General features: G+C 37.7%; 2 protein-coding genes across 2 annotated transcripts in view; both read right to left on the bottom strand.

Annotated features, from left to right (window-relative positions):
- Positions 1-6,775, bottom strand: part of PTPRB (protein tyrosine phosphatase receptor type B) — a 165,442-nt gene extending 158,667 nt beyond the window's left edge. The window contains exons 1-2 of the mRNA XM_036759249.1: positions 6,720-6,775; positions 5,070-5,465 (exon numbers count right to left, since the gene is read on the bottom strand). Of these exons, the coding sequence (XP_036615144.1) occupies positions 5,070-5,465; positions 6,720-6,774 (451 nt within the window). The 5' untranslated portion in view covers position 6,775. The remainder of the gene's footprint in view (positions 1-5,069; positions 5,466-6,719) is intronic.
- Positions 6,776-7,492: 717 nt separating this feature from the next.
- PTPRR (protein tyrosine phosphatase receptor type R) overlaps positions 7,493-22,708 on the bottom strand; it is a 187,105-nt gene continuing 171,889 nt past the window's right edge. Inside the window, exon 12 of the mRNA XM_036761708.1 lies at positions 7,493-8,733. Coding sequence (XP_036617603.1) covers positions 8,640-8,733 — 94 coding nt within the window. The 3' untranslated portion in view covers positions 7,493-8,639. The remainder of the gene's footprint in view (positions 8,734-22,708) is intronic.

Below are 22,708 nucleotides of genomic sequence, written 5' to 3'. Positions count from 1 at the left end.
CTACTAGTTCAACAACATTTTTGAAATAGTGGAAAAATTACCCCTGATCAGAGCATACAAAATTAGACGTGCAGGCAGCTGCAGTAGGCATTGAGTAAAACAACAACAATATATATGTACACACATATATGTGCATATATGTATATATGTATGTGTGTATATATATATATCTATGTATGTGTATGTATATACAATTATCTCTTCCTCATCCCGACTTTCCCCATCGTGGTTTTGATATATCGTGAGTCGGCATAGGAAATTAAATGGGAATTTTTTTGGAGTTTTGTGGAAGTCACAGATAATATATGAAGGACAGCAAACAACAAAGAAAAAGTTTAGAAATTCAGAAAAGCATAAAATATCTGTATTGTATAATATTTTATCTTTTAGTACCATAATAATTCAGATGTCTTTGTTGGTATGAAGGGAGGGCCAAAAAATTTTACACAGATTTTCCTGATCACAGAGGTGCCTGTGTCCCACCCCTAATCCCTGTGATGTAGAAGGAATAACTGTACACACATATATGATAAAGTTCACGAAGTGTCTTATATGGGTTCTCACATTTGAGCTTTACTACAATACTGCGAAGTAGATGGAAAAAGTTTATTATCCCTGTTCTACAGATGGAAAAATTAAAGCTCAAAAACATTAACTAACTGGCTCATAGTCATAGAGTCTGGTGTTAGAGAAGGTCTGTGAACCCAGATTACCAAGTTTTGCTGTTACACAGCACTCTTTTGAACAATGAATGTCAGTTGGTTGACTGGTGGTGAGCTCCTGGTCATGAAAGTTTCAGAGGCTGAATAATAATTTTTGGTGGTTGCTAAAGAAGAAGTTTAAGTTTTAAGTAGGAGTAGCACTAAATGACAATGGTGATATCCAGATGACACCAGATGACATAGTACCAACTGCCAAGTAGCTGACTACCAAGTGTAAACATTCAGTTAATCATACACATTTTTTTAGCTCCATGGATGCCTGGTATCATTCAGACCAGGGCTGTCTGACTTTAGGTTTTTATTGAAAAAATAGGCAATGTATTTTGATTTGCCATTTTAGTGAGGGCTCTGCAGTAGCTCAGTTTCATTTACTAAGGCATTTATATAAATTTCTATGCTTCTAGGCAGCTGCATAAATTGCACTGCGGGCAGCATTTTGGACAGCCCTGATTTAGACAATACATTTGGAAAATGGACATTTTCTCCCTATATACCTAGATGTTTGGTACTGAATTGGCATGATTTTTTTCCAAAGGGATTTATAATTTATCTTTTTGTTCCCCCTGTTGTTGTTGAAAGTGAGTTTTAAGTGAACTGATTTAGTTGGGTTTCACTTCCAAGTCAATGTCACATATAGCTCAGATAAAGAACCATCACATTTCAATTCAAGGATGACGTATTCCTTAGTATAGAAGTATTATAGTCTTGGATTTAGGATAAGAAGACCTGGGTTCAAATCCTGATTTAGGGACTTACTATCCATGTAGCCTTTGGGTAAATTAGTTCCCTTCTCTGGGCTTCCTTTTCCTCATCTATAAGATGAAGATGTTGGGTGAGTAGATCAGAGGTGTCGAACTCACTGTGGCCACAAAACTCCCCAGTGGAGCTGGGACCAGATTAAAAAGTATTGGGGAAATGTTTCACAAAATACACAGATATACAATAGGACATAGAGAATGCTAATACGTGGTTTACTAAGTCAATACCAGCCCACAGGAATCGCTTTTTACTTGAGCTCAAAACCACTGGATTAGATGACCTCTAGTCATCTTTCAGTTCTAACTCCCATGAGCCATGATTCTACAAAGGAGAACCCTATATAGACTTGCAGGGCAAGCAATGAGTTTTTTCCTTTCAGTCATATGGCACCACCATAAACCTGAATCTATGCTATCTCAGCAGAACCAACCAAAGCCTCAGTGCATAATTCATGGGACCAAGTGAAGTAGACACTGTTGTTTATATGTTTCCTGTTCTTTTGTGGATAGATTGAACTTGGCAAAGCAGAGCTTTGGAAATGGAGTCACATCCAGTAATACTGGCTTAATTCAGATAAGAGAGGTAGATAGTGCATAGGCAGAGGGCCTTAGCATTGGGTTCACATCATACATCACACACACCAATGGTGTGACAATGGGGACACATCATTTAACCTCTCAATGCCCCATCTGATTCTCTAAGACTCTTAGGTTACAAAGCAACTGAGCGTCTTCATCAGTGGAGGGAGTTCTTTTTATGAGGGGCTGCTTACACGGATTTAGTAAATTGAGTAAATTGAAGGTGTGAATTTCCCTGCCTTAATATTAACCCCACCCCCCAAAAGTGGACATTTTCCCTGTGTAAGACATTGATGATAACTGTTCGGGCAGAAGCCATCAGACCTATGAGATTGCTGCCTCTTGAGATCACATTATATTTTTTCATGGTTTAGTGGTTTTAAAAATTGTATTTGGTTGGGTTCGAAGTGAAAGATTAGCCAGTAGCTTTTGTTTTCCAATGGCAACGCTAGGGTCTAAAATAGCTTTCTTCTACTAATTTCTTCATTCCTGATGTTTAACACCTTACATTATCTTAAAACACTAGGAAGAGTAGTAATTACCTAAAATGAAAGATTAATAAAAAAGTTTATAAGTTTTTCACTTATTCCTTTTCATAGTATGATATATTGACTAAAATATTCTTGATTATTGCTATTGATGAGTCTATACAAAGAGACCGTGAGATAATTTGTGGGCCTTTTTTAAAAATTAGACCTCACTTTTACTATGATAAGGCTGTGTCCATACAATGCCAATAAAAGTGGATAGAAAGTTAAAAATTTAGGCAATCATTTAGACATTGGCACAATGTCAAACATCTGGATGTTTCCAAATACCCAGATGTTTGTCATCATGTCAACAGGGCATTCAAATGATTGACTGAATGTCCCACTTTTCATCCACATGTTTTGGCATTTTGAGGACACAGTCTCAGTTATCACAGAAAAACAGCTGTGGTGCCCTTACTATTTTTAATTAATTAAAAAAGATGCTTTTTTATAGAAGGATCCTGTATACTAGGAACAATTTTTCCTTTTTCCAAAATGTAAACATTCACTACATTATCTAAGGTGGTATTTGAACTTCAGAGAGTTAGGGATTGGTTAACCAGTCTCAACATTTCTTTGAGCAAGCAATGTGATCTCTTTCTCTAAAGTGTAAATGTTACAAACATGTGCCAGGTGGCCATGGCTGGGCAATGTCTTTTCATGCTGTACCTTTGGTTATATGAGAAGTATACTTTCCTAAGGGTTGTGAAGAAAGAGGAAGTCTTTAATATAGCATCAAAGATAGGACTGATTTTTCGTCTTTCACTGAAGCATAAGGGTGACTGAGGGAAACTTAATGAGTCCCTTTACTCTCCCTATTGATCCTATGACCCAAGGCCATTGCTTCACTTTCTGTCAGTCTCCTTTCTATCATTTTGCCCCTTATTTGGACACTCCATATTTTGGTTTGAATGATAACAGTTTGGAGTTTTAACCAATACACTTTGTTCTCTAAAATGACTACTAATTGGACCAAGTTAGCATCAATCATTTGATATTTCTCTAACACCTTATTCTCTTTTGTGTGGGTTCTCCCTCTAGCCGTATAGACTACTCCTCCATGCCTTTTCATTCTGCATAATTGTCATCCACACTCTTCGATCAATCCTCCATAGAAGATCTATCCAATACATGAGAGGTATTCTCATTCTTGGACTATCCTTTTTCACTCTATAAGCTGGCTCATCTCTTTTCCCTTTTAAACCTAATTATTCTCGACAGTTTATCAGTAATTAGGTATCTTTTTAAAAATCTACTTTAAAATAGTCACTTGGAGCTTTGTTTACTATATCTTATTTGGAGAATATAATTGGCTAGTACAATGCTATGCATACATTAGGTACTTAGTAAATGCTTGTTGTGTGAAGGAAATGAAGTAATACATAAAAAAATGCTCAGAAGTCAAAATGGGGGTGGAGTGGGGGCAGGCCAAACAAATTTGAGACCAGAGAATCTCTACCTGAAACCCAGCTCTAAGTGTTATTGTTTTCCTGCTCCTTTCTTTGTGTACCCACCCACTTGTGGGAGGTACAAATAAGGGGCAAAATGATAGAAAGGAGACTGACAGAAAGTGAAGCAATGGCCTTGGGTCACAGGATCAAGATTTAGAGCTAGAAGGGATTTCAGAAGCTGTCTATTCCAAAATTCAGTCCTAAATTATACTAATTCTCAGTGTGTATGTGTATATGGTATGCACATGTATGGGATTTATATATGTTCATACCTAGATCATCAGTTTAGTGGTCTTTGATTGACAATGTCATTTCTATTCTTATCCTAAGCATTTATTCAACTATTTATTATTAAAGGCTCTTAGCATATTAAAGACAACTGAACAAAAGAATACCACAAAAGCATAATTTATCATTTTGTCAAGCTCCACAAATACTGTTTTGATGTTCTGGGTGATTCTAATGAGAACAGCAGCCATCAGTTAACTAAACAACCTGTAAGATTGAGAATAGAAGTATTAACCTAGACCCAATCATTTAATTTTCTCAAGATAGATTGATGGTTGATGGATTGTTAGCCACAGTGCATGTATAGTCACACATTTTACACACACACACACACACACACACACACACACACACACATATATACATAGTTCATGTATAATTTCTCTCACACACGTGCGTGTATATATATATATATATATATATATATATATATACACATATGCATATCTATCTTTCTTAGCATAGATTTATGGTTGATAGCCTTTAGCCATGATTCATTTATATATATATATGTATATATATACAAACACACAAACATACATGCACACATAAGTGTTCTTTTTTTCTTATGAAAGAAAATTTTGACCTATATTCATGAAAATTCCGACTCCATTAAACCTTCAACCATGACTTATCTTTAATACCATTAACTTGGTTAATATGAATCTCCTACTAATTAGATCAAAACGTGCAGAGTTTTCTCATATTAAAAAAAGATTCATCCCTAAATGAGTGGCTTACCTTTCTTTAAGCAGAGACTTTCATTGGTAGATTCTCCCTTCTCGTTGACATCGATTTTCATCCAGCTGTGGAGGTATGTCCTGCCCTTCTTGACCACTACCCTGTTGCCTTGTTTCTTGAGGAAGAAAGAAGAATTTGTCACCTCGAGGAACCCTTTGTTCTCATGGCAGGTCCATGTGGGTGCCTGAGAGCAGTTGAGGAAGATGGCAGCTCGAGAATGGGTGGCTGAGGAGTTGGAGATGCCCAGACACTGGGAAGATTTAACATGGAGGAGTTTTTCATCCTCGGTCCACATCCACTGCTGGTTTTGACTGGTCTTATTGCACACGGCCACAGATACTCTCTTACTTTCAAAAAGGCACTGTTGTTTCTGGACGTGGATAATCTGAAAACCCTCTGGAAGATGGAAAATCTCATAAAAATATAATAAATGCTTGGCCCACTTTAAATAATATATAAACCCCCAAATGAAAAAACTAAAAAAATAGAAAAATTCCTTTTGTGTTTTTTTCAGTTCATATACCCAGAATTAACTGAAATTGTTTAAACTCATAAAACTATCATTTTAAAATATCAAAATTGTTGTTAACTCCATCTTATTTTACTTTTATCCAGTTTATTACCATGAAAGGAAAGAAAATTTGTGCTGTTTTTTCTAACACAATAATCAAATTGAAACTCGAAGAAAAACAAACCACCTAAAGAATTTAGTTTGACTCTTTAGCTTCAGTGTATAGAAATATGGGAAAATCCATATTCCTTTTTCACTAAATACATCTACTCTTTCCATCCTATCCTCTTTCCCCACTCCAGAGAAGCATCTCTTTTCCTCAGTTCATATATCCCCACACTAAAAATTATTTTAATATAAACTGAGTCAGGGGAGTGGTGGAAAAATAAACTTTGTCAAATTTGCCTTCTTTCCAAAGGCTTAGCTCCCTAGTTAATTAATGAATTATTGATTAGCCTAGGGATAGTTTTTCTTATAGCATGTTTTAATTTCTCAATCACATTTCTATTTCTCTTATTTTTTTATAATCTCTATACTACATTCCCTAAAACACTGATTCATGTGAATTAGAAAAATCAACATTTCCCTCAATTATTTAAAAACAGGGCAATTAAGATTAGACACTTGCACATAGATTCATAGTCAAAACAATATTCAATGTTCTCTTCCTCACCATCCCAGCACCCCTCCCCCATTTTGGCCAAATCTCTAGCCTTCCTAGATAAAGTATAAATACTACATTCCTTTTAATTATATTTTAAAGGGTCCTTTTAAAGTTTTGTACAATTAAGTGTAGCCAGGTCTTAAGAAAAGCCCTCCAAACATTGGACATAGTACAAAATGTTAATAAATATTAACAATATCTCCTCGAGGTATTTTAGCACACTGGTATGCTATTATCATGCTTTTCTGGAAGAGACAGAAAGTTTATATGAAACTCAAGAAGAAGGTTTATTTTCTTTTGCCAAGAAATCTAAACAGGACTGGCATACTTGGCCCTTTTCAGCCCCTTTCCTCATCGTCCCCAGATAAAATGAAGAGAACAGGCTCCATTTCCGTCACATTTCAGACATTTTTAAAAGCCCAGGGCACCCTCAGCTGGACGTAGAAGAAATGCCTCTGAGAGTAATTTCACTTACCTGAGTTCCCAAAGATCATGCAGGTAAAAATCAGCATGTAAAATATAGGCTCCATTTTTGACTTAACAACTCTTCATGCTTCGCTTCGGGGGGGAGAAAAATCCTCCCAGATAAGAGAAGCAAAGGCTAGGAAGGAAATGTGCCTTCATGGTGGGGGGGAAAAGTCAGTGACGAGCACTTCCTTCTATTCAATTGTTTGGGGGAGTTTTATACCAGATTGTCCTTTCGTCTGTTTCCTCAGAATGAAGTGAACTATGACTATCCCCATTTTTATGCAGACAAAAAATCCAGACATGAGGAGTAGCCAAACTACTGAGTCTATACCCAAAGTCATTTTGACAGATGGATTCACTTTTACCTAAAGAGCTAATGAAGGAAAGGACTATAATCTCCCCAAATTAGATGAATGTTCATCTAACATTACATCTCTGCAGGTGATACAGATTCTGCTGAATAAATACAAACCATGTAATTTATAAGGATCTATCACAAGCGATAGAAAACTACAAATATGGACTGTTCAGATAATGACAGGCTAGCAACTTATCAGGAGAAAAAAGAATCATATGGCAATGATGCTTATTTTCAGTTCATTATCCCTTCTGAAGATGACACATTAGGTGACTGAAAACTCTAATGGAGAGGATTAGAAACAGTCAAATTGTAACAAAACAGGTCATGTAGGATGATATTCACCCACCCGATACTTTAAAAATGAAAATGGTCTCTTTCTTGGGGTTGGGAGCGGAGGAATGTAAATGATTGACTCAATATTTAGTATCAAGTGAGTTTATTGGCAGTATGAAGCAAAATCAACATCATCACTGCATTGATATCTCATATATTTTCTGAACAGGTCACAGAGTGCTTGCTGAACAGAATTACAGCTGCTCCATATGTCTCTTCAAGATGAGATCACTATAGAAATAGAAGGACTGTCCCCAGCAGCCTCCTTCAGAAGAGCAGTATGCACTATTCCCAAGGTTATCCATTGCTTATTAGAAAGAGAGAGAAAGGCTATGGGTTGACAGCATTTTCAAAAATTCCCTCTTAGTAAAAGACTGATGTGTATTTAAAACCCTTGGTATTTCAGAATCTACAAAGTTTTCTTTAAAAGTAAAAGGACTCACAATTTACAAACACACTGGATTGAACTTTGGAGCAGAAGCAGCCTTCTAAGACAATAGTATAGAATAATTAATTAATACATGCACACGCACACACACCAAATGACAAACATTGTGCTCTGTAATAGATTGATAGGAGCTACTATAAATACATACTTAATACGTAAGATTATCAAGAACACATTTTCATATAAAAGAGTTACTGCTTTTGATGTTTTTTTTTTCCAAAAATGAGTACTTCTCTAAGAAAAATTCACTGTCTTTCACCTGCAACTTTAGCAGCAAGAATCTGGTGGCTGGAGAAGGAGCTCACCACATAATAATAATAATAATAGTAATAGCACTTAAGACAGGTACAGTTTAACAGCTGACAGTCCATTCACAAGACAAATTTCTGCAAACTTTAAAGCAACTATACACTCAATAATCATTTCTTCAGGGGGTATTTCAATAGTCAACTGACTTCAGCAGAATTACATACATACATTCCATATGGCAGAAAGTCATCACAGAAAAATGTCCTTCTTGAAGATGATGTGAAATGCATTACCCCATCAACATAGTACCTTCTTTAAAAATCATTTTTGGGCAACTTACAAATACATTCATATACAGGCAAGGTCTGGTAATCGTTACATAATTTTTCAGGACTTCCATAATCCACATCACAGGCTGGCTTTCAAGCTTCTCATGGTGGTTGTTTTCCATCCCAGGAATCTCCTGGAAGAAGCCACTGGTAGGCAACACATTGAATTCTCTTGAGAGACTATCACTGAACTGAATCTTCAACATTTCACTGGACAGCTTCTGCAGACAGCCTACTTTCATAGAGACTCAGAGCATGATGAACAAATTCATATTGTTCACTTGTCTGAACCATCCCTCCCCTGCAAAGAAACAAAAAAAATAAATCTATCATTTGATCTAATGTAATCTAAGTAATGACTGATTCTTTTATAGGGATTACAGCCAACCTATAACAATTACTTCAAAGAGATTGCTTCTTAGAACTCATAAATTTCAGCCATAAGATACAACTGAGAAGTAAACAAAGGACTAATTCTTTGGCTGAATCTCTTCTTCAACAAGCATCTGGTCATTTGGAAGGCCAATTATTATTAGTCATGATTCACATCGCTGAACATACCAATTATTTCAGTTTTTTGAATTACAGTGACCAACAATGATCTCAATGGCTACCTTAACTGTCACCACAGATGAAATGTTGAGGCATGCTGAAGAATCTTATTTGATTATATCATAAAAACAAAACTTGGACTATGATGGGCATCTAAAGACAACAATGAATGGCTCCTAGAATGATTTAGAGCAGGGGTCCACAAACTATAGCCTGCTGCCTGTTTTTGTATGGTTCATGTGGACCATAGTTTGCTGACCACTGATGTAGAGAAAAGGGAATTTGCTAACTTCTTACTTTCTTCATTATAATCAACATAATCCCTCCATTCTAGTTTTACTTCGATGTCTCATTTTGAAATGAAAATTACTTGATTTTTTGGTCACCTAGCAAAGTGCTTGTTGTCTAGTAGGTGTTTAATAAATTCCTGTTCATTGGTTGGTATCTCTGATAACAGAGCCTCAATTCTTCCAGGCCCTACCAAGCTGGAAAAGCTTCAAGTATGGACCTAGTGAGAGATTCTGTGCCTGTTATTTGAAGGAAAAGCTTAACTAAGTTTGGAAAGGCTCATCAAAGAGTTAACTACCAGGCAATAAAATTTTTGGTCTCAACAACTCATGATAATTTTTATTAAGGCATAGAATATGAGTTCTTAAGCTGGGATCCATGAATTTTAAGAAAATACTTTGATAATGATATTTTAATATGCTAGGTTTCCTTTGTAATTCTATGGATTCTATTTTATGCATTTAGAATATTTTTATAATTAATTTATTTATTTTTAGTGTTCAACATTCACTTCCATAAGATTATGAGTTTTAAATTTTTTCCGCACTCTCTCCTTACCCCTCCCCAAGATGCATGCAAGCTGATATAGGCTCTACTTATGCATTCATATTAAACATATTTTCACATTAGTCATGATGTAAAGAAGAATTACGACTAATGGGAAGAAACATGAGAAAGAAGAAAAAAATGAAACAACAAAGGAAAAGGAGAGCAAATAGTACGCTTCCATCTGTATTCAGACTCCAGAGTTCTTTCTCTGGATGTGGATAGCATTTTCCATCGTGAGTCTTTTAGAACTGTCTTAGATCTTTGCATTACTGGGAAGAGCTAAGTCTATCAAAGTCAGTCATTGCACAATGTGGCTGTTTCTGTGTATAATATTCTCCTGGTTCTGCTCATTTCACTCAGCATAAGTTCATATAAGTCATTCCAGGTTTTTCTGAAGTCCACCTACTCATCATTTCTTATAGCACAATAGACTTTATACACACACACACACACACACACACACACACACACACACACACATACACACACACATATATATGAAAAGGGGTCATTTGGTTTTACCAGCTTGACAAAGGGGTCCATGATATAAAACAGGTTAACCCCTTCTATGGAAGGTTTGTGATTTGCATCAGTGGAGGGAGCACATATATACACACACAGATAAAGCCATAGGTATCTTACTGAAGCATTACCATTATTGTTAATAAAAGTTTATACATACACACACACACACACACACACACACACACACACACACACAGTTCTACAGGCATATACTTCTGGAGCTCCTATAGCAGTTTCAAATAATTCCATGTGGTCTTTAATTTTAGATATTCCCCATTCTGCTTCTTTATAATTATGTATTATATGCTTAGCAAAGGTACCTGACACTATCCAATTAATCTGAATATTAAGAAAATGAAATTTGGATTTGTGGGCTAAGTTTAAAACATAGCATTAAAGGACTGACTTTTGGCAAGGAATGGAATGTCCTAGCAAGGAACAACAAATCTCAATCTCTTTCTCTCTCTCTCTCTGCCTTTCATTCTAGTCAAGGAGCCTAATTACTCTGATTGGTGGCTTTTCGTGGTGCACTCATGCATTCATTACATCCAGGTCAAGTTTTAACCGACCTTCTCATTCCCTGGCCACATTCTCAATCTGCCACCTATATAAGGCTCAACGTTTTGGAGAATTTTTTTTTGTTTTTTTTTTTGGCACGGCAATTGGGGTTAAGTGACTTGCCCAAGGTCACACAGCTAGTACATGTGTCAAGCGTCTGAGGCCTGATTTGAACTCAGGTCCTCCTGACTCCAAGACTGGTGCTCTACTCACTGTGCCACCTAGCTGCCCCATGTTTTGGAGAATTTAACCTTTTCCCTCAGGAACTCCCATCCTGGGACCCTAGAGTCCTGATTGGTGGTTGCCTCATGTCAGTCACTACATCTAGGTCTGGAACCAGCCTTGCTTCATTTCACCCTTTGGCCATCTTTCCATCAAGTGCTTTGCTGAGCAAGTGCCCTCTACTCCATGTCTCCACGATTCTTTTTCTGAAACTACAATCAAATCAACTATCACTGCTTCTCAGAAGGGTAGGTTGATCTAATTCCCAATGGCTCCAAAGACAAAGCAGGACAAGAGATGGAGAGGGGCCAGAATCAGAGAAAATGTTAATAATGCAGATTAAACTTGTGTTTAAGTGTTTCCTAGGTACATTTTTATTTTTGGAGAGCTGGTTGTGAAACATTTACCAGCATACCCTTGCTCATACTTATTATCTTCCTCTTTAGAATACAAGTTCTTGGAGGGGGCTGGGTGGCACAGTGGATAGAACACTGCCCCTGAAGGCAGGAAGACCTCAGTTCAAATCTAGCCTAAGACACTTACTAGCTGTATGACCCTGGGCAAGTCATATAACCCTGATTGCCTCCCAAAAAAGAATACAAATACTTTGAGGCAAGGACTGCCATCTTTGTTTTTGCATTTCTAACTTCAAAGCTTGTCACAATCCTTGGAACATAGTAAGGGCTTAATAATAAATGCTTTTTAATTGATAAATTCCTCAATTCATGCTTATGTGAGGAAGGAGAACTATGTTAGAGAGAGTTAGGTGTAAATCAATGGACATAGAAACAGTGTGTATTTTGTTGTATGGTACTAGTTCTAAAACTTTTTGGTCTCAAGACCCCTTTATACTTCTAAAAATTACTGAGCCGTTGTTTATATGGGTTATATCTATTAATATTTACTGTATTAAAAATAAAATGACAATATTATTATGAAAATAATATTGACCTTGTGGACCACCTAAAATTTTCTTGGAGGTCCCCAGAAGTTCTTGGACCATACTTGGAGAATAGCTGGTAGGGTTAGTTTACATTAAAGCTATACTTCATAGCTTGCCTGAGTAGAAGGAAGAAGTAGATAAGGAGCTTGGTAAATAGATAATGAACTAGAACAGAAGTATTATATTGCAGTAACAGAGGTTCAACTTTGTGGACTGCTGAAACACTCTCTACTAAGAACTGTATTAATCAGTAAGGCAAGATTCATCATATCAATGGTGACCATGAATATGCCTGTATAGTTCAGAATTGCAAAGTATAAGAGACTCTCTGTATAGAAGGCAGAAGAAGTAAAATATTTATTAGGACACCAGAGGATCAAATCCCAAAGCCAATAACTCCAGTTCAACATAGCAGTAATTGTATTCCAAAACCAGTAAGTCCACCTCAATGTAACAGCAGGGAGATTAAAACACAGTATCACAGCAAGGAGCCAAGCCATCCTGTAACCTGCCCTTTTGCTAGGGCCTTCCTGTAAACACTCACTCACAGATCCTAACTGTCTGCTTGCCTGCATCCTCTCCTCCTGCAGTTCTGTAAGCCCCTGCAGTTCTCAGAGTCCTTCCAGTTCTCTCTCTGTCTCTCCGACTCTTCCAGTTCTCTGTCTCTCTTTCCATTCTCTCTTCTTTGTCTTCTTCTCACAGCTCTCTAGTCTGGGCTTAATGGCTACCCACAAGGTATACATACATTGTTTGGGGCCCTGGGGCTTAGCACCTACTTAGCAAAGGGTAAGGGCCTGGAGCTTAGCACCTAGTAGCAAAAGGGTGTGGGCCTGTCTACAAATTCTTAATCAAGCTTCCCTTAACTAGCTCCACCTGAGGCCTATTGAATGGACAGGGAAGATCTTCAATAACAATCAGCACCTCAAGAACAGAGCTGCTCACAGTCTTGCTGTTCTTGTACTGGTAGAGGTAGGTTTTTAACAATGTGTGAAGTAGGAAGGGTATTATCACATTCAATTCTGGGCACATTTTAAGATAGCTGGAACTTGTCTAGAAGAGGATGGAGAAAGGACATGCCACACACACAAAGATCTCTTGAAGGAACTAGGGATGTTTATGTTGGAGAAGAGAAGCCTTGGGGGGACAGGAGAGGTGTCTTCAAGGATATGAAAGTCTGTCATGTAAAATAATAGTTACAATAATACTGACTAGTATTTGCAAAATGCTTTGAGGTTTACAAAGTGTTTTACAACTATTATCCCATTTTTGTCCTCACAATAACCCTAGGAGGTCGGTGCTACTATTACCCCTTTTACAAATGAGGAAACTGAGGCAGAAAGGTTAAGTAAGTTGTCCAGGGTCACACAATGTCTGAGGTCAGATATAAACTCAGATCTTTCTGATTCAAGGGCCAGCACTGTATCCTTATGCCATTTAGCTGCCTCTAAATAATAATAGCTAGCATTTATATAGAGCTTTAAGGTTTACAAAATGCTTTATGTCTGTTATATACTTGTTTGTTTGTTTGGACCCAGAGGATAGAACTAGGACCAATGGATAAAAATAATGAGAGGCTCACTTATTATATTTGTTTTCCTAGTGCTTGGCATATAGGAGGTACTTAGATACTTGTTTATTAATTGGTTGTATGATAAAACTTCCTACCAATAAGTGACAACTACAAGTGGAATGAGATTCCTGAGGAGGTAATGAGTTCATCCTCTGTGGGGTTCTTTAGGTAGATGCTGGATGACCATTTTTCAGATATACTGAAGGAAGGATTCTTGTTAAAGGGAAGGTTGTGTTTTGTGGCCTCTGGGGTCCCTTCATGCTCTCTCATTCTATGAGTTTGTGAAATTCTTATTTACTGTTTTGAAATAACAACAATGTAGTTGTTCACAGTTTGTGGATCCTATAAAATCTCTGTAGTCACATAGTGGCAGAACTAACTTTGAAACCATTTTGCAGTCAGAACTTTTATTTTTTAGCAGATATAACATAGCTGTTCTAATCAGAATTTTTAGGTCATTTTGAATCTTTAGTCATATTACATACTCATTAGGACAAAATGATTAATGATTAGAACTAGTAGCCATCAGTGGCATTCTACCTATGCTTACTATTTAGAACCACCATTCAAAACAATAAACATTTGGTGATTTAGTAAATTTCAGTGGATCTGTAATTTCATTGGTGGGAGCACTTCTTTCCACTGAACAGATCACAATCTAGCTGGACTTTCTCATCCTGTGTGGCTTTTATTTATACCATCATATAAATAATAAGAAGGGAGGGGATCTGCCCAGTCAGCTCCCATTGTGCTTAGAACCTTCCTCTAAGACTTCTTGGAGCATTTCCTCATGAAGCAAAGCGGACACTTTGATGTTAGATTCCAAATGGGGTGGTTTCATTAATATGGAAACAAGTTTGCTATAGACATGTTTTTTCAGACCTTGTTTATTTTTTATGTTTACTCTTCTTATTGTAGCTTAATCACTAAATGCCTTTGAGAGAACTTGTCTCAGTTGGGTCTTTCATCAAGCTTTCTATAAACTTTCTTCCTACTTTCTCCATTCCTGCTTCTTTATATTTTATGAGCTGATGCTTTCTATAATTTTCAACTATCCCTCCTCATTAAGATACAAAAATATGAGATTATATTCTAAACCAGTGTTGCCTTGGCTACCACTCATCTTCCCAGATCAAATATTTGTTGGCTCATGGAGTTTAAAGATCTCATTGTGGTGACTGATTTAGATCACTTAAAATTCTTTATGAAATGCTAATGGTCTATGTAATGGCAAGCAAAGTGGGACCTTTTTGGTATCTTTTGTTTTGGAATGCTTTCCAGCACTAAGGCAAACAAGTGACTTTGAGCCTTGCCTTTGCTTCAATCAAGAGTCTTTGATTGAATCAGGAATCATTGATGACCTGCTTAAGTTACAGGAAGGCCTAGGTCATACGGATTTGAGTCACATGATTGTGATGCCCTCTGACCCTGAAGAAGTGTATATATACTCTGGGGTTAGCATTTTGCTTAGGGCTCACTCACTGGAAGTGTCATATAATTTGACCAGACAAGACTCTGGGTAGCCACTGGAGCCCCCCGGCTTTGAAAAACCCAGATATTGGTGCTTCTCTCTCTGGTAACTGTATATATTGCTATGGTCAGATGGTTATTTTTCTCTGCTTGTAATTTCTGTTTGTATTTTCTCTGAAGTTCAGGGTGCTGATTCTTTCCCCTGAACTAAGTGAATGATATATGTATGTTTAATTGAAGTGAGATTGTAAACCCTTTAAAAGTTGCTTTCCTTAGAAAAGCAGATGAAAGAACCTGTGCTAGTAGGCCCCCCTGTGTGCTGCTGTTATTGGCCTTACACAGCCACAGTAGCGGCAAGTAGCATTGTTGTTACAGTTGATGACAATGTCTGTTTTTTTACCCATTTCCTATTTTTTCATACTTGCTAGTTTGTTTAATTAGGTCAGATAAAAAATGCACATACAAATAATATTTCTTACTATGACAAAAAAAAACAAATTAGGCTTGCCTTAAAGAAATTTGGGCAGTGAGTATGCGCTCAGGTCTAGAGGATGTCAAAAAGAATTTTTGGCCAGAAATGAACTGGTATGTGGTTACTGGTGATAGTGTTTTTGTGGTAGATAGAAAAAGCTTTTCATTAGAATTCAAATCTTGAACAGGCTATTTTCTTATAGTTGAGAAAATTTTTGTCTCAAGAATCAAAACAGGACAACTCAGGGAAGCTACAGACAGTACTTAATTACAGACACTGACTTTTGGTGCAATCCAGAGGCAGGGTGGTGTTTCTGTTTCACTTTTATTGCTAGCTTTCTTCTAAACAGTTCTACAGAGCTTTTGAAGGTTCTTTAGAATCTTCTTGTGCCTCAGCAAGAGGTAGTTTTTTTTCCAGTGAGGCCATAGTAGCCCTACACTCCACTGTTACTTATGTTATTTTCCTTTGGAGCTTCCCCTCAACTCACACTTGTAGGTCAGGTCCCTCGAGTTCAATGTACTGAGTGGGTTTGTTTTCCTAAAACTATAGTTCATGAGCCCCTTTCTGAAAGCTGTTTACCTCTCTGTAGTCAATAAAAGGATAAATGATTAGCTCTAAGCAAAGGAATTTATTGAAATGGCATAATGAGACAATTGGTAATAAAACATCTCCTCCTTAAGGTTGGGGCATATTTTCTCACAAGCATACCCCACATAGAAAGCAGGTGGCCTGGATAGAGTGCTGAGCCTGGAGTCAAGAAGAACTGAATTCAAATCTGCCCTCAGATACTTAATAGCTATGTGGTCCTGGGCAAGTCACTTAACCCAATTTCCCTCAGTTTCCTCATCTGTAAAATGAGCTAGAGAAGGAAATGGCAAACCACTTCAGTATCTTTGCCAAGAAAACCCCAAAAGGGGTCATGAAGAGTCAGAAATGATTGAAAATGACTAAACAACAGCAAATACCCCACATATGTAGAGAGAGAAGACTGATAGGCATGCATATAGAAAATATGCATGGGCTAGGTATGTATAAAGAGAGTCTCCTAGGACCTCTCCAATAAAGCAGTGCCACAGACTGCCTTTCCTTCACATGCCAGAGCTAAATGTGAAATAGAACACCCACACTGACTCTGGGTTGTACCTAGTTGCACCAAAGTGAGCACCCATGAGCACACCCATGTGCTATCCTCATTGACCTCGGTATTATTATCTCCAACAGACCCTTCTCCTCTGGACACTATAGTATTGGATACTGCTTGGCCACAACCTCCACCACCTGCAGCTGCTGGATCAGTTGGCATCCTTGACTAAGGTCCTATTCTTTCAGAAAGAGCATGAACTCTTAACCTATGACTAGTGGGATTTAATTCTTTAATTCTACCCCCTTGGAGTTTTGGCTCTGCAATTCTTAAATCTTTGTAGGTTAGGTCACAAACCAGGCAATAGCTGTTTACCTAGTAATCACCAAATAGTTTCAGGGTTCAGGGTTCCTCAGACTTTGGCTGTCTTTTCTATATGATAGATAGATGATAGATGATGGATGGATGGATGGATGGATGGACAGACAGATGATAGTGCTAGGCAATTTGCTAAGTGCTAAAAATGCAATTTTTTTTAGTTGTTTTCAGCCATGTCCAACTTTTTGGAGTTTTCATGGCAAAGCTAGATACTAGATGGGTTTGCTATTTTCTTCTCTGGCTCATTTTACAAATGAAGAAACTGAGGCAAACAGGGTTAAGTGACTTGATCAAACTAGGAAATGTCTGAGGTCAAATTTGAAATGTCTTCTTGATTCCATTCCTGGCCCTATATCCACTGTTCCACCTCGCTTCCCAAATAGAAATACAAGCAAATTAAAAAAAAAATCCTTGCCCTCAAGGAGGTAACATTCCAATGAAGTAAGACAAAGGGAAGCTGGAAAAGGGGAATGAGGGAAGGGCGCCTCAGTGGAGCAATGTGTCTGGCAGGGAGAAGACCAGAGGGTCAGTCTAGGTCTGAGTGAGAGTTCAGGTAAATGAAAGGATGGAGAAACGGTACAGAAACAATCTATGCCCTGGGAAAGTTCACAATCTCTGTGAATTTCCCATCTCTACACCTGACCTTTTCAAAAATTCAAAGCTTCAAATGAGTTTTTCACATCTTTACAAGATTTGAATGTCTAAAAAGGACAAATTCTTAGAGGGACTTTGATTTACTCATTTACATTTGTCTATGTAGGAAAAAGAGAAATAGAGTAGGAAATAGTTCGAGTTTAAAAATGAAATGAGATGCCCCAAGAAACGGAATCTTAAGTGTTCTGTTCCCTCCAGTGCCTGTGGCATCTTGGGAATGCTCAAGCTTGTCCCTGGTGGTTAAGTAGTACAGGAACTGTCAGAGAAGAATTGTAGATGTCATGAAATTCTCCTCTGATTTTTCTGGAGGTGACTCTTTTGACAATCCCTAGGAATGAGGACCTTTACAATTCCACATAAGCTGTTTCTTTAGTGGTAGAGTGAAATCTCCTAGGAGAATCTATCAGTAATATTTAGCCCCAAACATCTGATCCTTATCTTTATTTTACACATAAACATATAACTATCAAGACAAGAAAAATACCTTGGGACAAATAAAAACAGCCCTGTTGGAGAATGCTTGTGTTATATCACTAAGGTCTAAAATAAACTGAATAAATCCTATCTCTCCTTTCTATTATTTTTGAGACTTGCAGTGCTTTTGGCAGACCTTGGAGTATATTTACTGCAAGCAGATGCTCAAAATCTCTAAACTAAATGAGTGATATAGGGAACAGGAAGAGGTGAGTATGACTGGAAGGGGGTGGGGTGAGGAGGAAGGGAGGGAAAGGAAGAGTTATTGATTAAATGTGACCAGAGGTAATGAAAACTGCATGCTAGTGGAAATTTTTGTAGCCCTGAAGACCTTAAAAATGATTTGAAAAGTTGCATTACTCCCTACTTATTATGGAACTTAACATAATAGAATCTTAGTGTCATTCAGTACAACTTTCTCTCCCGATGGAGGAATAGGGGTGTCTTTCTATAAGCCTTGAGCTCCAGATTCTTTTTTGAATACTTCCAGGGACACTAGCTACTGTCCTATATTTCTCTTCCCTTTTGTGGTTAAACTCTTTGAGAGGTCATCTACAGTCAGTGCCTTCCCATCCTCTCCTTTAGCTCTCTTAATTCTCTGCACTCTAGCTTCCAACCTCATTATTCAACTGAAACTGGTCCCTTCAAAGTATTAATGACCTCTGAACTGGCAAATCTAAGAGCCTCTGCTCAATGCTCGTGGCTCTTGAACTCTCTGAAGTCTATGCTACTTTTCTCTTTACTACTCTGGCCTCTAGGTTTCCATTACAGTGCTCTCTCCTGGTTCTATTCCTACCTGTCTGCTCTTTCCCAGTCAGCTTTTCTGGATCTTCATCCAGGTCATACCTGTTAACTGTGGGTGTCTCCTGAACCTCTTCTCTTCTTCTCTGCTATTTCGCTTGGTGATCTCACTAGCTCCCGTAGATTGAATTATTATCTCTATGCAAATGATTCTCAGATCTATTTGTTCAGCCCTATCTCCTCTGTTGACCTCCAATCTTGCATTTTCATGGCCCCATTGGACATCTCAAACTGGTGATCCCATATACATCTTAAACTCCGTATGTCCAAAATAGAGCTGATATTTTCCTATTTTTCTCTCTAACTTTTCTATCACTATGAAATGTACCACCATCTTCCCAGTGACCCAGGCTTACAACATAGATGTCATCTTCAAGCTTCTCACCTTCCCCCTTGCCCCTATATCCAATCCAATCATGTTGGTGGGTCCTGTGGTTTCTACCTTTGTAATATCTCTTATTCATTCCCCCTTATCTCCTCTGACATTGCCACCACCCTGTGCAGGCCCTCACACCTCATGCCTGGAACAGTCCTAGAGTCTTCTGCTTGGGTTCCCAGCCTTAATGCCCCAAAACTTTTCCCACTGCATACACTTCATCCTCCACTCAGCTGTCAAATTGATTTTTTCTTAATTGCAGCTCTGACTACATTCTACCCCATTCTCCCTCACCTTCAGTAAAATCCAGTGTCTCCTTATTATCTCCAGGATCAGATGGAAAATCCTCTACTAGGCTCTTAAGCCTTTCATAACTTGATCCTCTCCCTACCTTCCTGCCTTTTGGTCTTCTTTCCCCTTACTCCCTTATGATCCAGTGACACTGGCCTCCTTGGAGTTCCTCAAACAAGACACTCCATCTCCTGACTAGTGTATTTCCACTGGCTGTCCCCCATGCTTGGAACTCTCTCCTTTATCTCTGCCAGCTGGCTTCCTTTAAGTCTCAGGTAAAATTCGGTCTTTTACAAGAGGCTTTTCCTTATCCTCTATAATGCCATTACCTTCCCTCTGGGGGTTTTCTTCCATCTGTCCTAGATATATTTTGTCTGTACATAGTTTTATGCATGTTATCTTCCCCATCAGACTGTGAGCCCCTTGACAGAAGGGACTATTTGTTTTATTGTTCTATGTATTTCTAGCAATTAGCAGAATGCCTGGCACACAATAGGTGCTTAATGTTTGTCGGCTGACAGACTGACTGCTACTGTCTTATTTGTCAGCCCTCCCCCACTCCCCCCCCTTGAAATTATGGAGCCCAGGATGGAGTAATATTCCAAGTGTTATCTAGCTGCTTAAGAATATAGTGAAGCTCTTACTCCTTCACCTCCAGCTATACTCTATGCCTCTATAGAGGCAGCTATGTGTCACAGTAGATAGAGTTCTTCACTTGGAGACAGGAAGACCTGACTTCAAATCTGACCTCAAACACTTACTACCTAAGCTAGTTACTTACTTCTGTCTGCCTCAGTCTCCTTATTTGTAAAATGGGGATAATAAAACACCTACCTCCCAGGGTTGAATGCTATAAAAACGCTAGCTGTTATTACATGAGTTCTTTACTTCTTTTTATATAACCTAAGGTCACAATAGCTTCATACATATGAATATACATGTATGAATATCAATTTGTTGAATTTGTCAACTAAAGTCCTTTGGTCTTTTCTCATGTGAACTATTGTCAAGACAGGACTCTCCATCCCTATGATAAACTGATTTCTAAAACCTAAATGAAGATTTGATATTTATCCATGGTATAATCCACCTTCATAAGTGATGATGGTGACCTTCTTCCATCAAAGTCCTACTCTGATGCCACATTGCGGTGAGCAGGTGACCCTAGGTGGTCCTCTACCATCTCCATGACAGTGGAACAAAAGCTACTGTAGTTTCTACCAAGCTAGAAAGGCTCTGAGTTATGTTACCAATGGTGGACTTTATGTTTATCATTTTAGGACTAACGTAACTAAGTTCAGAAGAGACTCATTATCAGGTCAGAAACAGTATGACACATTTTTCACCCATAGTTCTCTTGAAAACTCTAAACTAAGGTACATGTGGGTCACTAAGGGTATCTTCCAATTTTAAGTTTATAATCATGGTGGGAAAAAGTGGTTGTAATCTAGAGCGAGTACTACATCAAAGAAACCAAAGACCCCTGTAGTACCAAAGTCGGTTTCTTCTTGTTGGGTTTGGTTCACTGAGTCAGCTTATCATAATGCCACTTATTTCTCCTTCTGTCATCTAAAATAAGCACTGAATTGTGTGACATGAACCATTAACTATACCTGTTGGCAAAATTGTTGAACAAGACAGAGCTTAGGTAAATTTTGGCCATTAAATTTAATGTATTTCTTCCACATCGCAACTTTCCCCCTTGTGGTTTTGATACATCATGGGTAGGCATGAGAAATTAAATGGGAATTTTGTGTAAGTTGCAGATAACACACAAAGGGCAGCAGATGACACAGAAAAACTTCAGAAACTCAGAAATCCACAAAATATAGGTACAGTGTTATATATCAACCCCAATTTTATAATAAGGTACTGTAAACACCCCATAAAAGAAAAAGATAAAAATTCAGATTTCTTTTCTGGTACAAAAGGAGGGCTTGACTAAAAATAAAAAAATCTTGATTAAAAAAAGAAAATAAAAAGGGAAACAAAAATAACTTTAAAATGCTATACAATATTATTATGTATTTATTAAAAGTTACTATAATGTAAAAAAGGAAGGCTTAAAAATTTTACATGGATTTTCCAGATCACAGGGGCACCATGCCTCTAACCCCTGTGATGTGGAAGTAATAACTGTATACTATCTTGTAGTATTTTGTAGTTTTTTATTATGTCTAAAATGTGAGCTCCTTGAAGGCAGGAACTGTCATTTGTCTTTCTTTGTATCCCCAGGGCCTGGAACATAGTAAGTACTTAATAAATGCTTGTTGACTGATTGACTGACATTCTCTAAGAGTAAGACTGATAGTTAACCTGGAGAGAGATCTCTAGTGGAATGTCCCAGTGTTTTGACCTTATAGCTATTCTGTTTAGCATTTTTTAGTGACTTGGTAATGGGATCTGTAAAGGTCACTTTCTTTCCACCTCTCAGACCCTTCACCATTGACCTTTCTTTTCTGTGACTAAACCTGTCACATCACTTAGAGAATAGCATCTATTCATTCTCTTAGCCAGGATTTATTAAGCCCTCACCATGTGAAAGACTTGTGTTACAAAGACAAAAACAGCCCTTGGTATGAAGATTTAATGACCCAGAGTTCATATTCTACAAATAAATATGCATTAATTTTTAGCATTTTTCTATAGTTTAAGAATACAAGAGGGGCATCATGGTATAGTGATGGACAGCCAGGGGGACCTGTGTTCAGGTCTTGCCTCTGACACACAAGTCACTTCACTGTATAGGAATGTGGACAGCTTTCTAAGAGGAGACATCAGTAGAGGGAGTCTCTTCATCTGGGAATTTCCTCTATCAATGACATCATTGGTCTAATTCCTATCCCTTCCTGCAAAAACACTGAGAGCTAAAATACTAAGAAACTCTAATGAGGAGAGTATTACTCATAATCATTATTTAGAAGCCAGAGGCTAACAGCTTGTTAGAGCTTTGTAATGCTCATATTTTCAAGACCAATATTTGTATATGTATGATTTTTTGGCTTGTGACTAAAGTTATATAAAGTAAAAAGGGTTGATATTTTCATAAGTGAATATGAATTTCACACTTTC

Source organism: Trichosurus vulpecula, chromosome 5 (assembly GCF_011100635.1).
Source record: "Trichosurus vulpecula isolate mTriVul1 chromosome 5, mTriVul1.pri, whole genome shotgun sequence".
In the NCBI taxonomy this organism is placed as follows: Eukaryota; Metazoa; Chordata; class Mammalia; order Diprotodontia; family Phalangeridae; genus Trichosurus; species Trichosurus vulpecula.
This window is presented reverse-complemented; position numbering and strand designations above follow the sequence as displayed.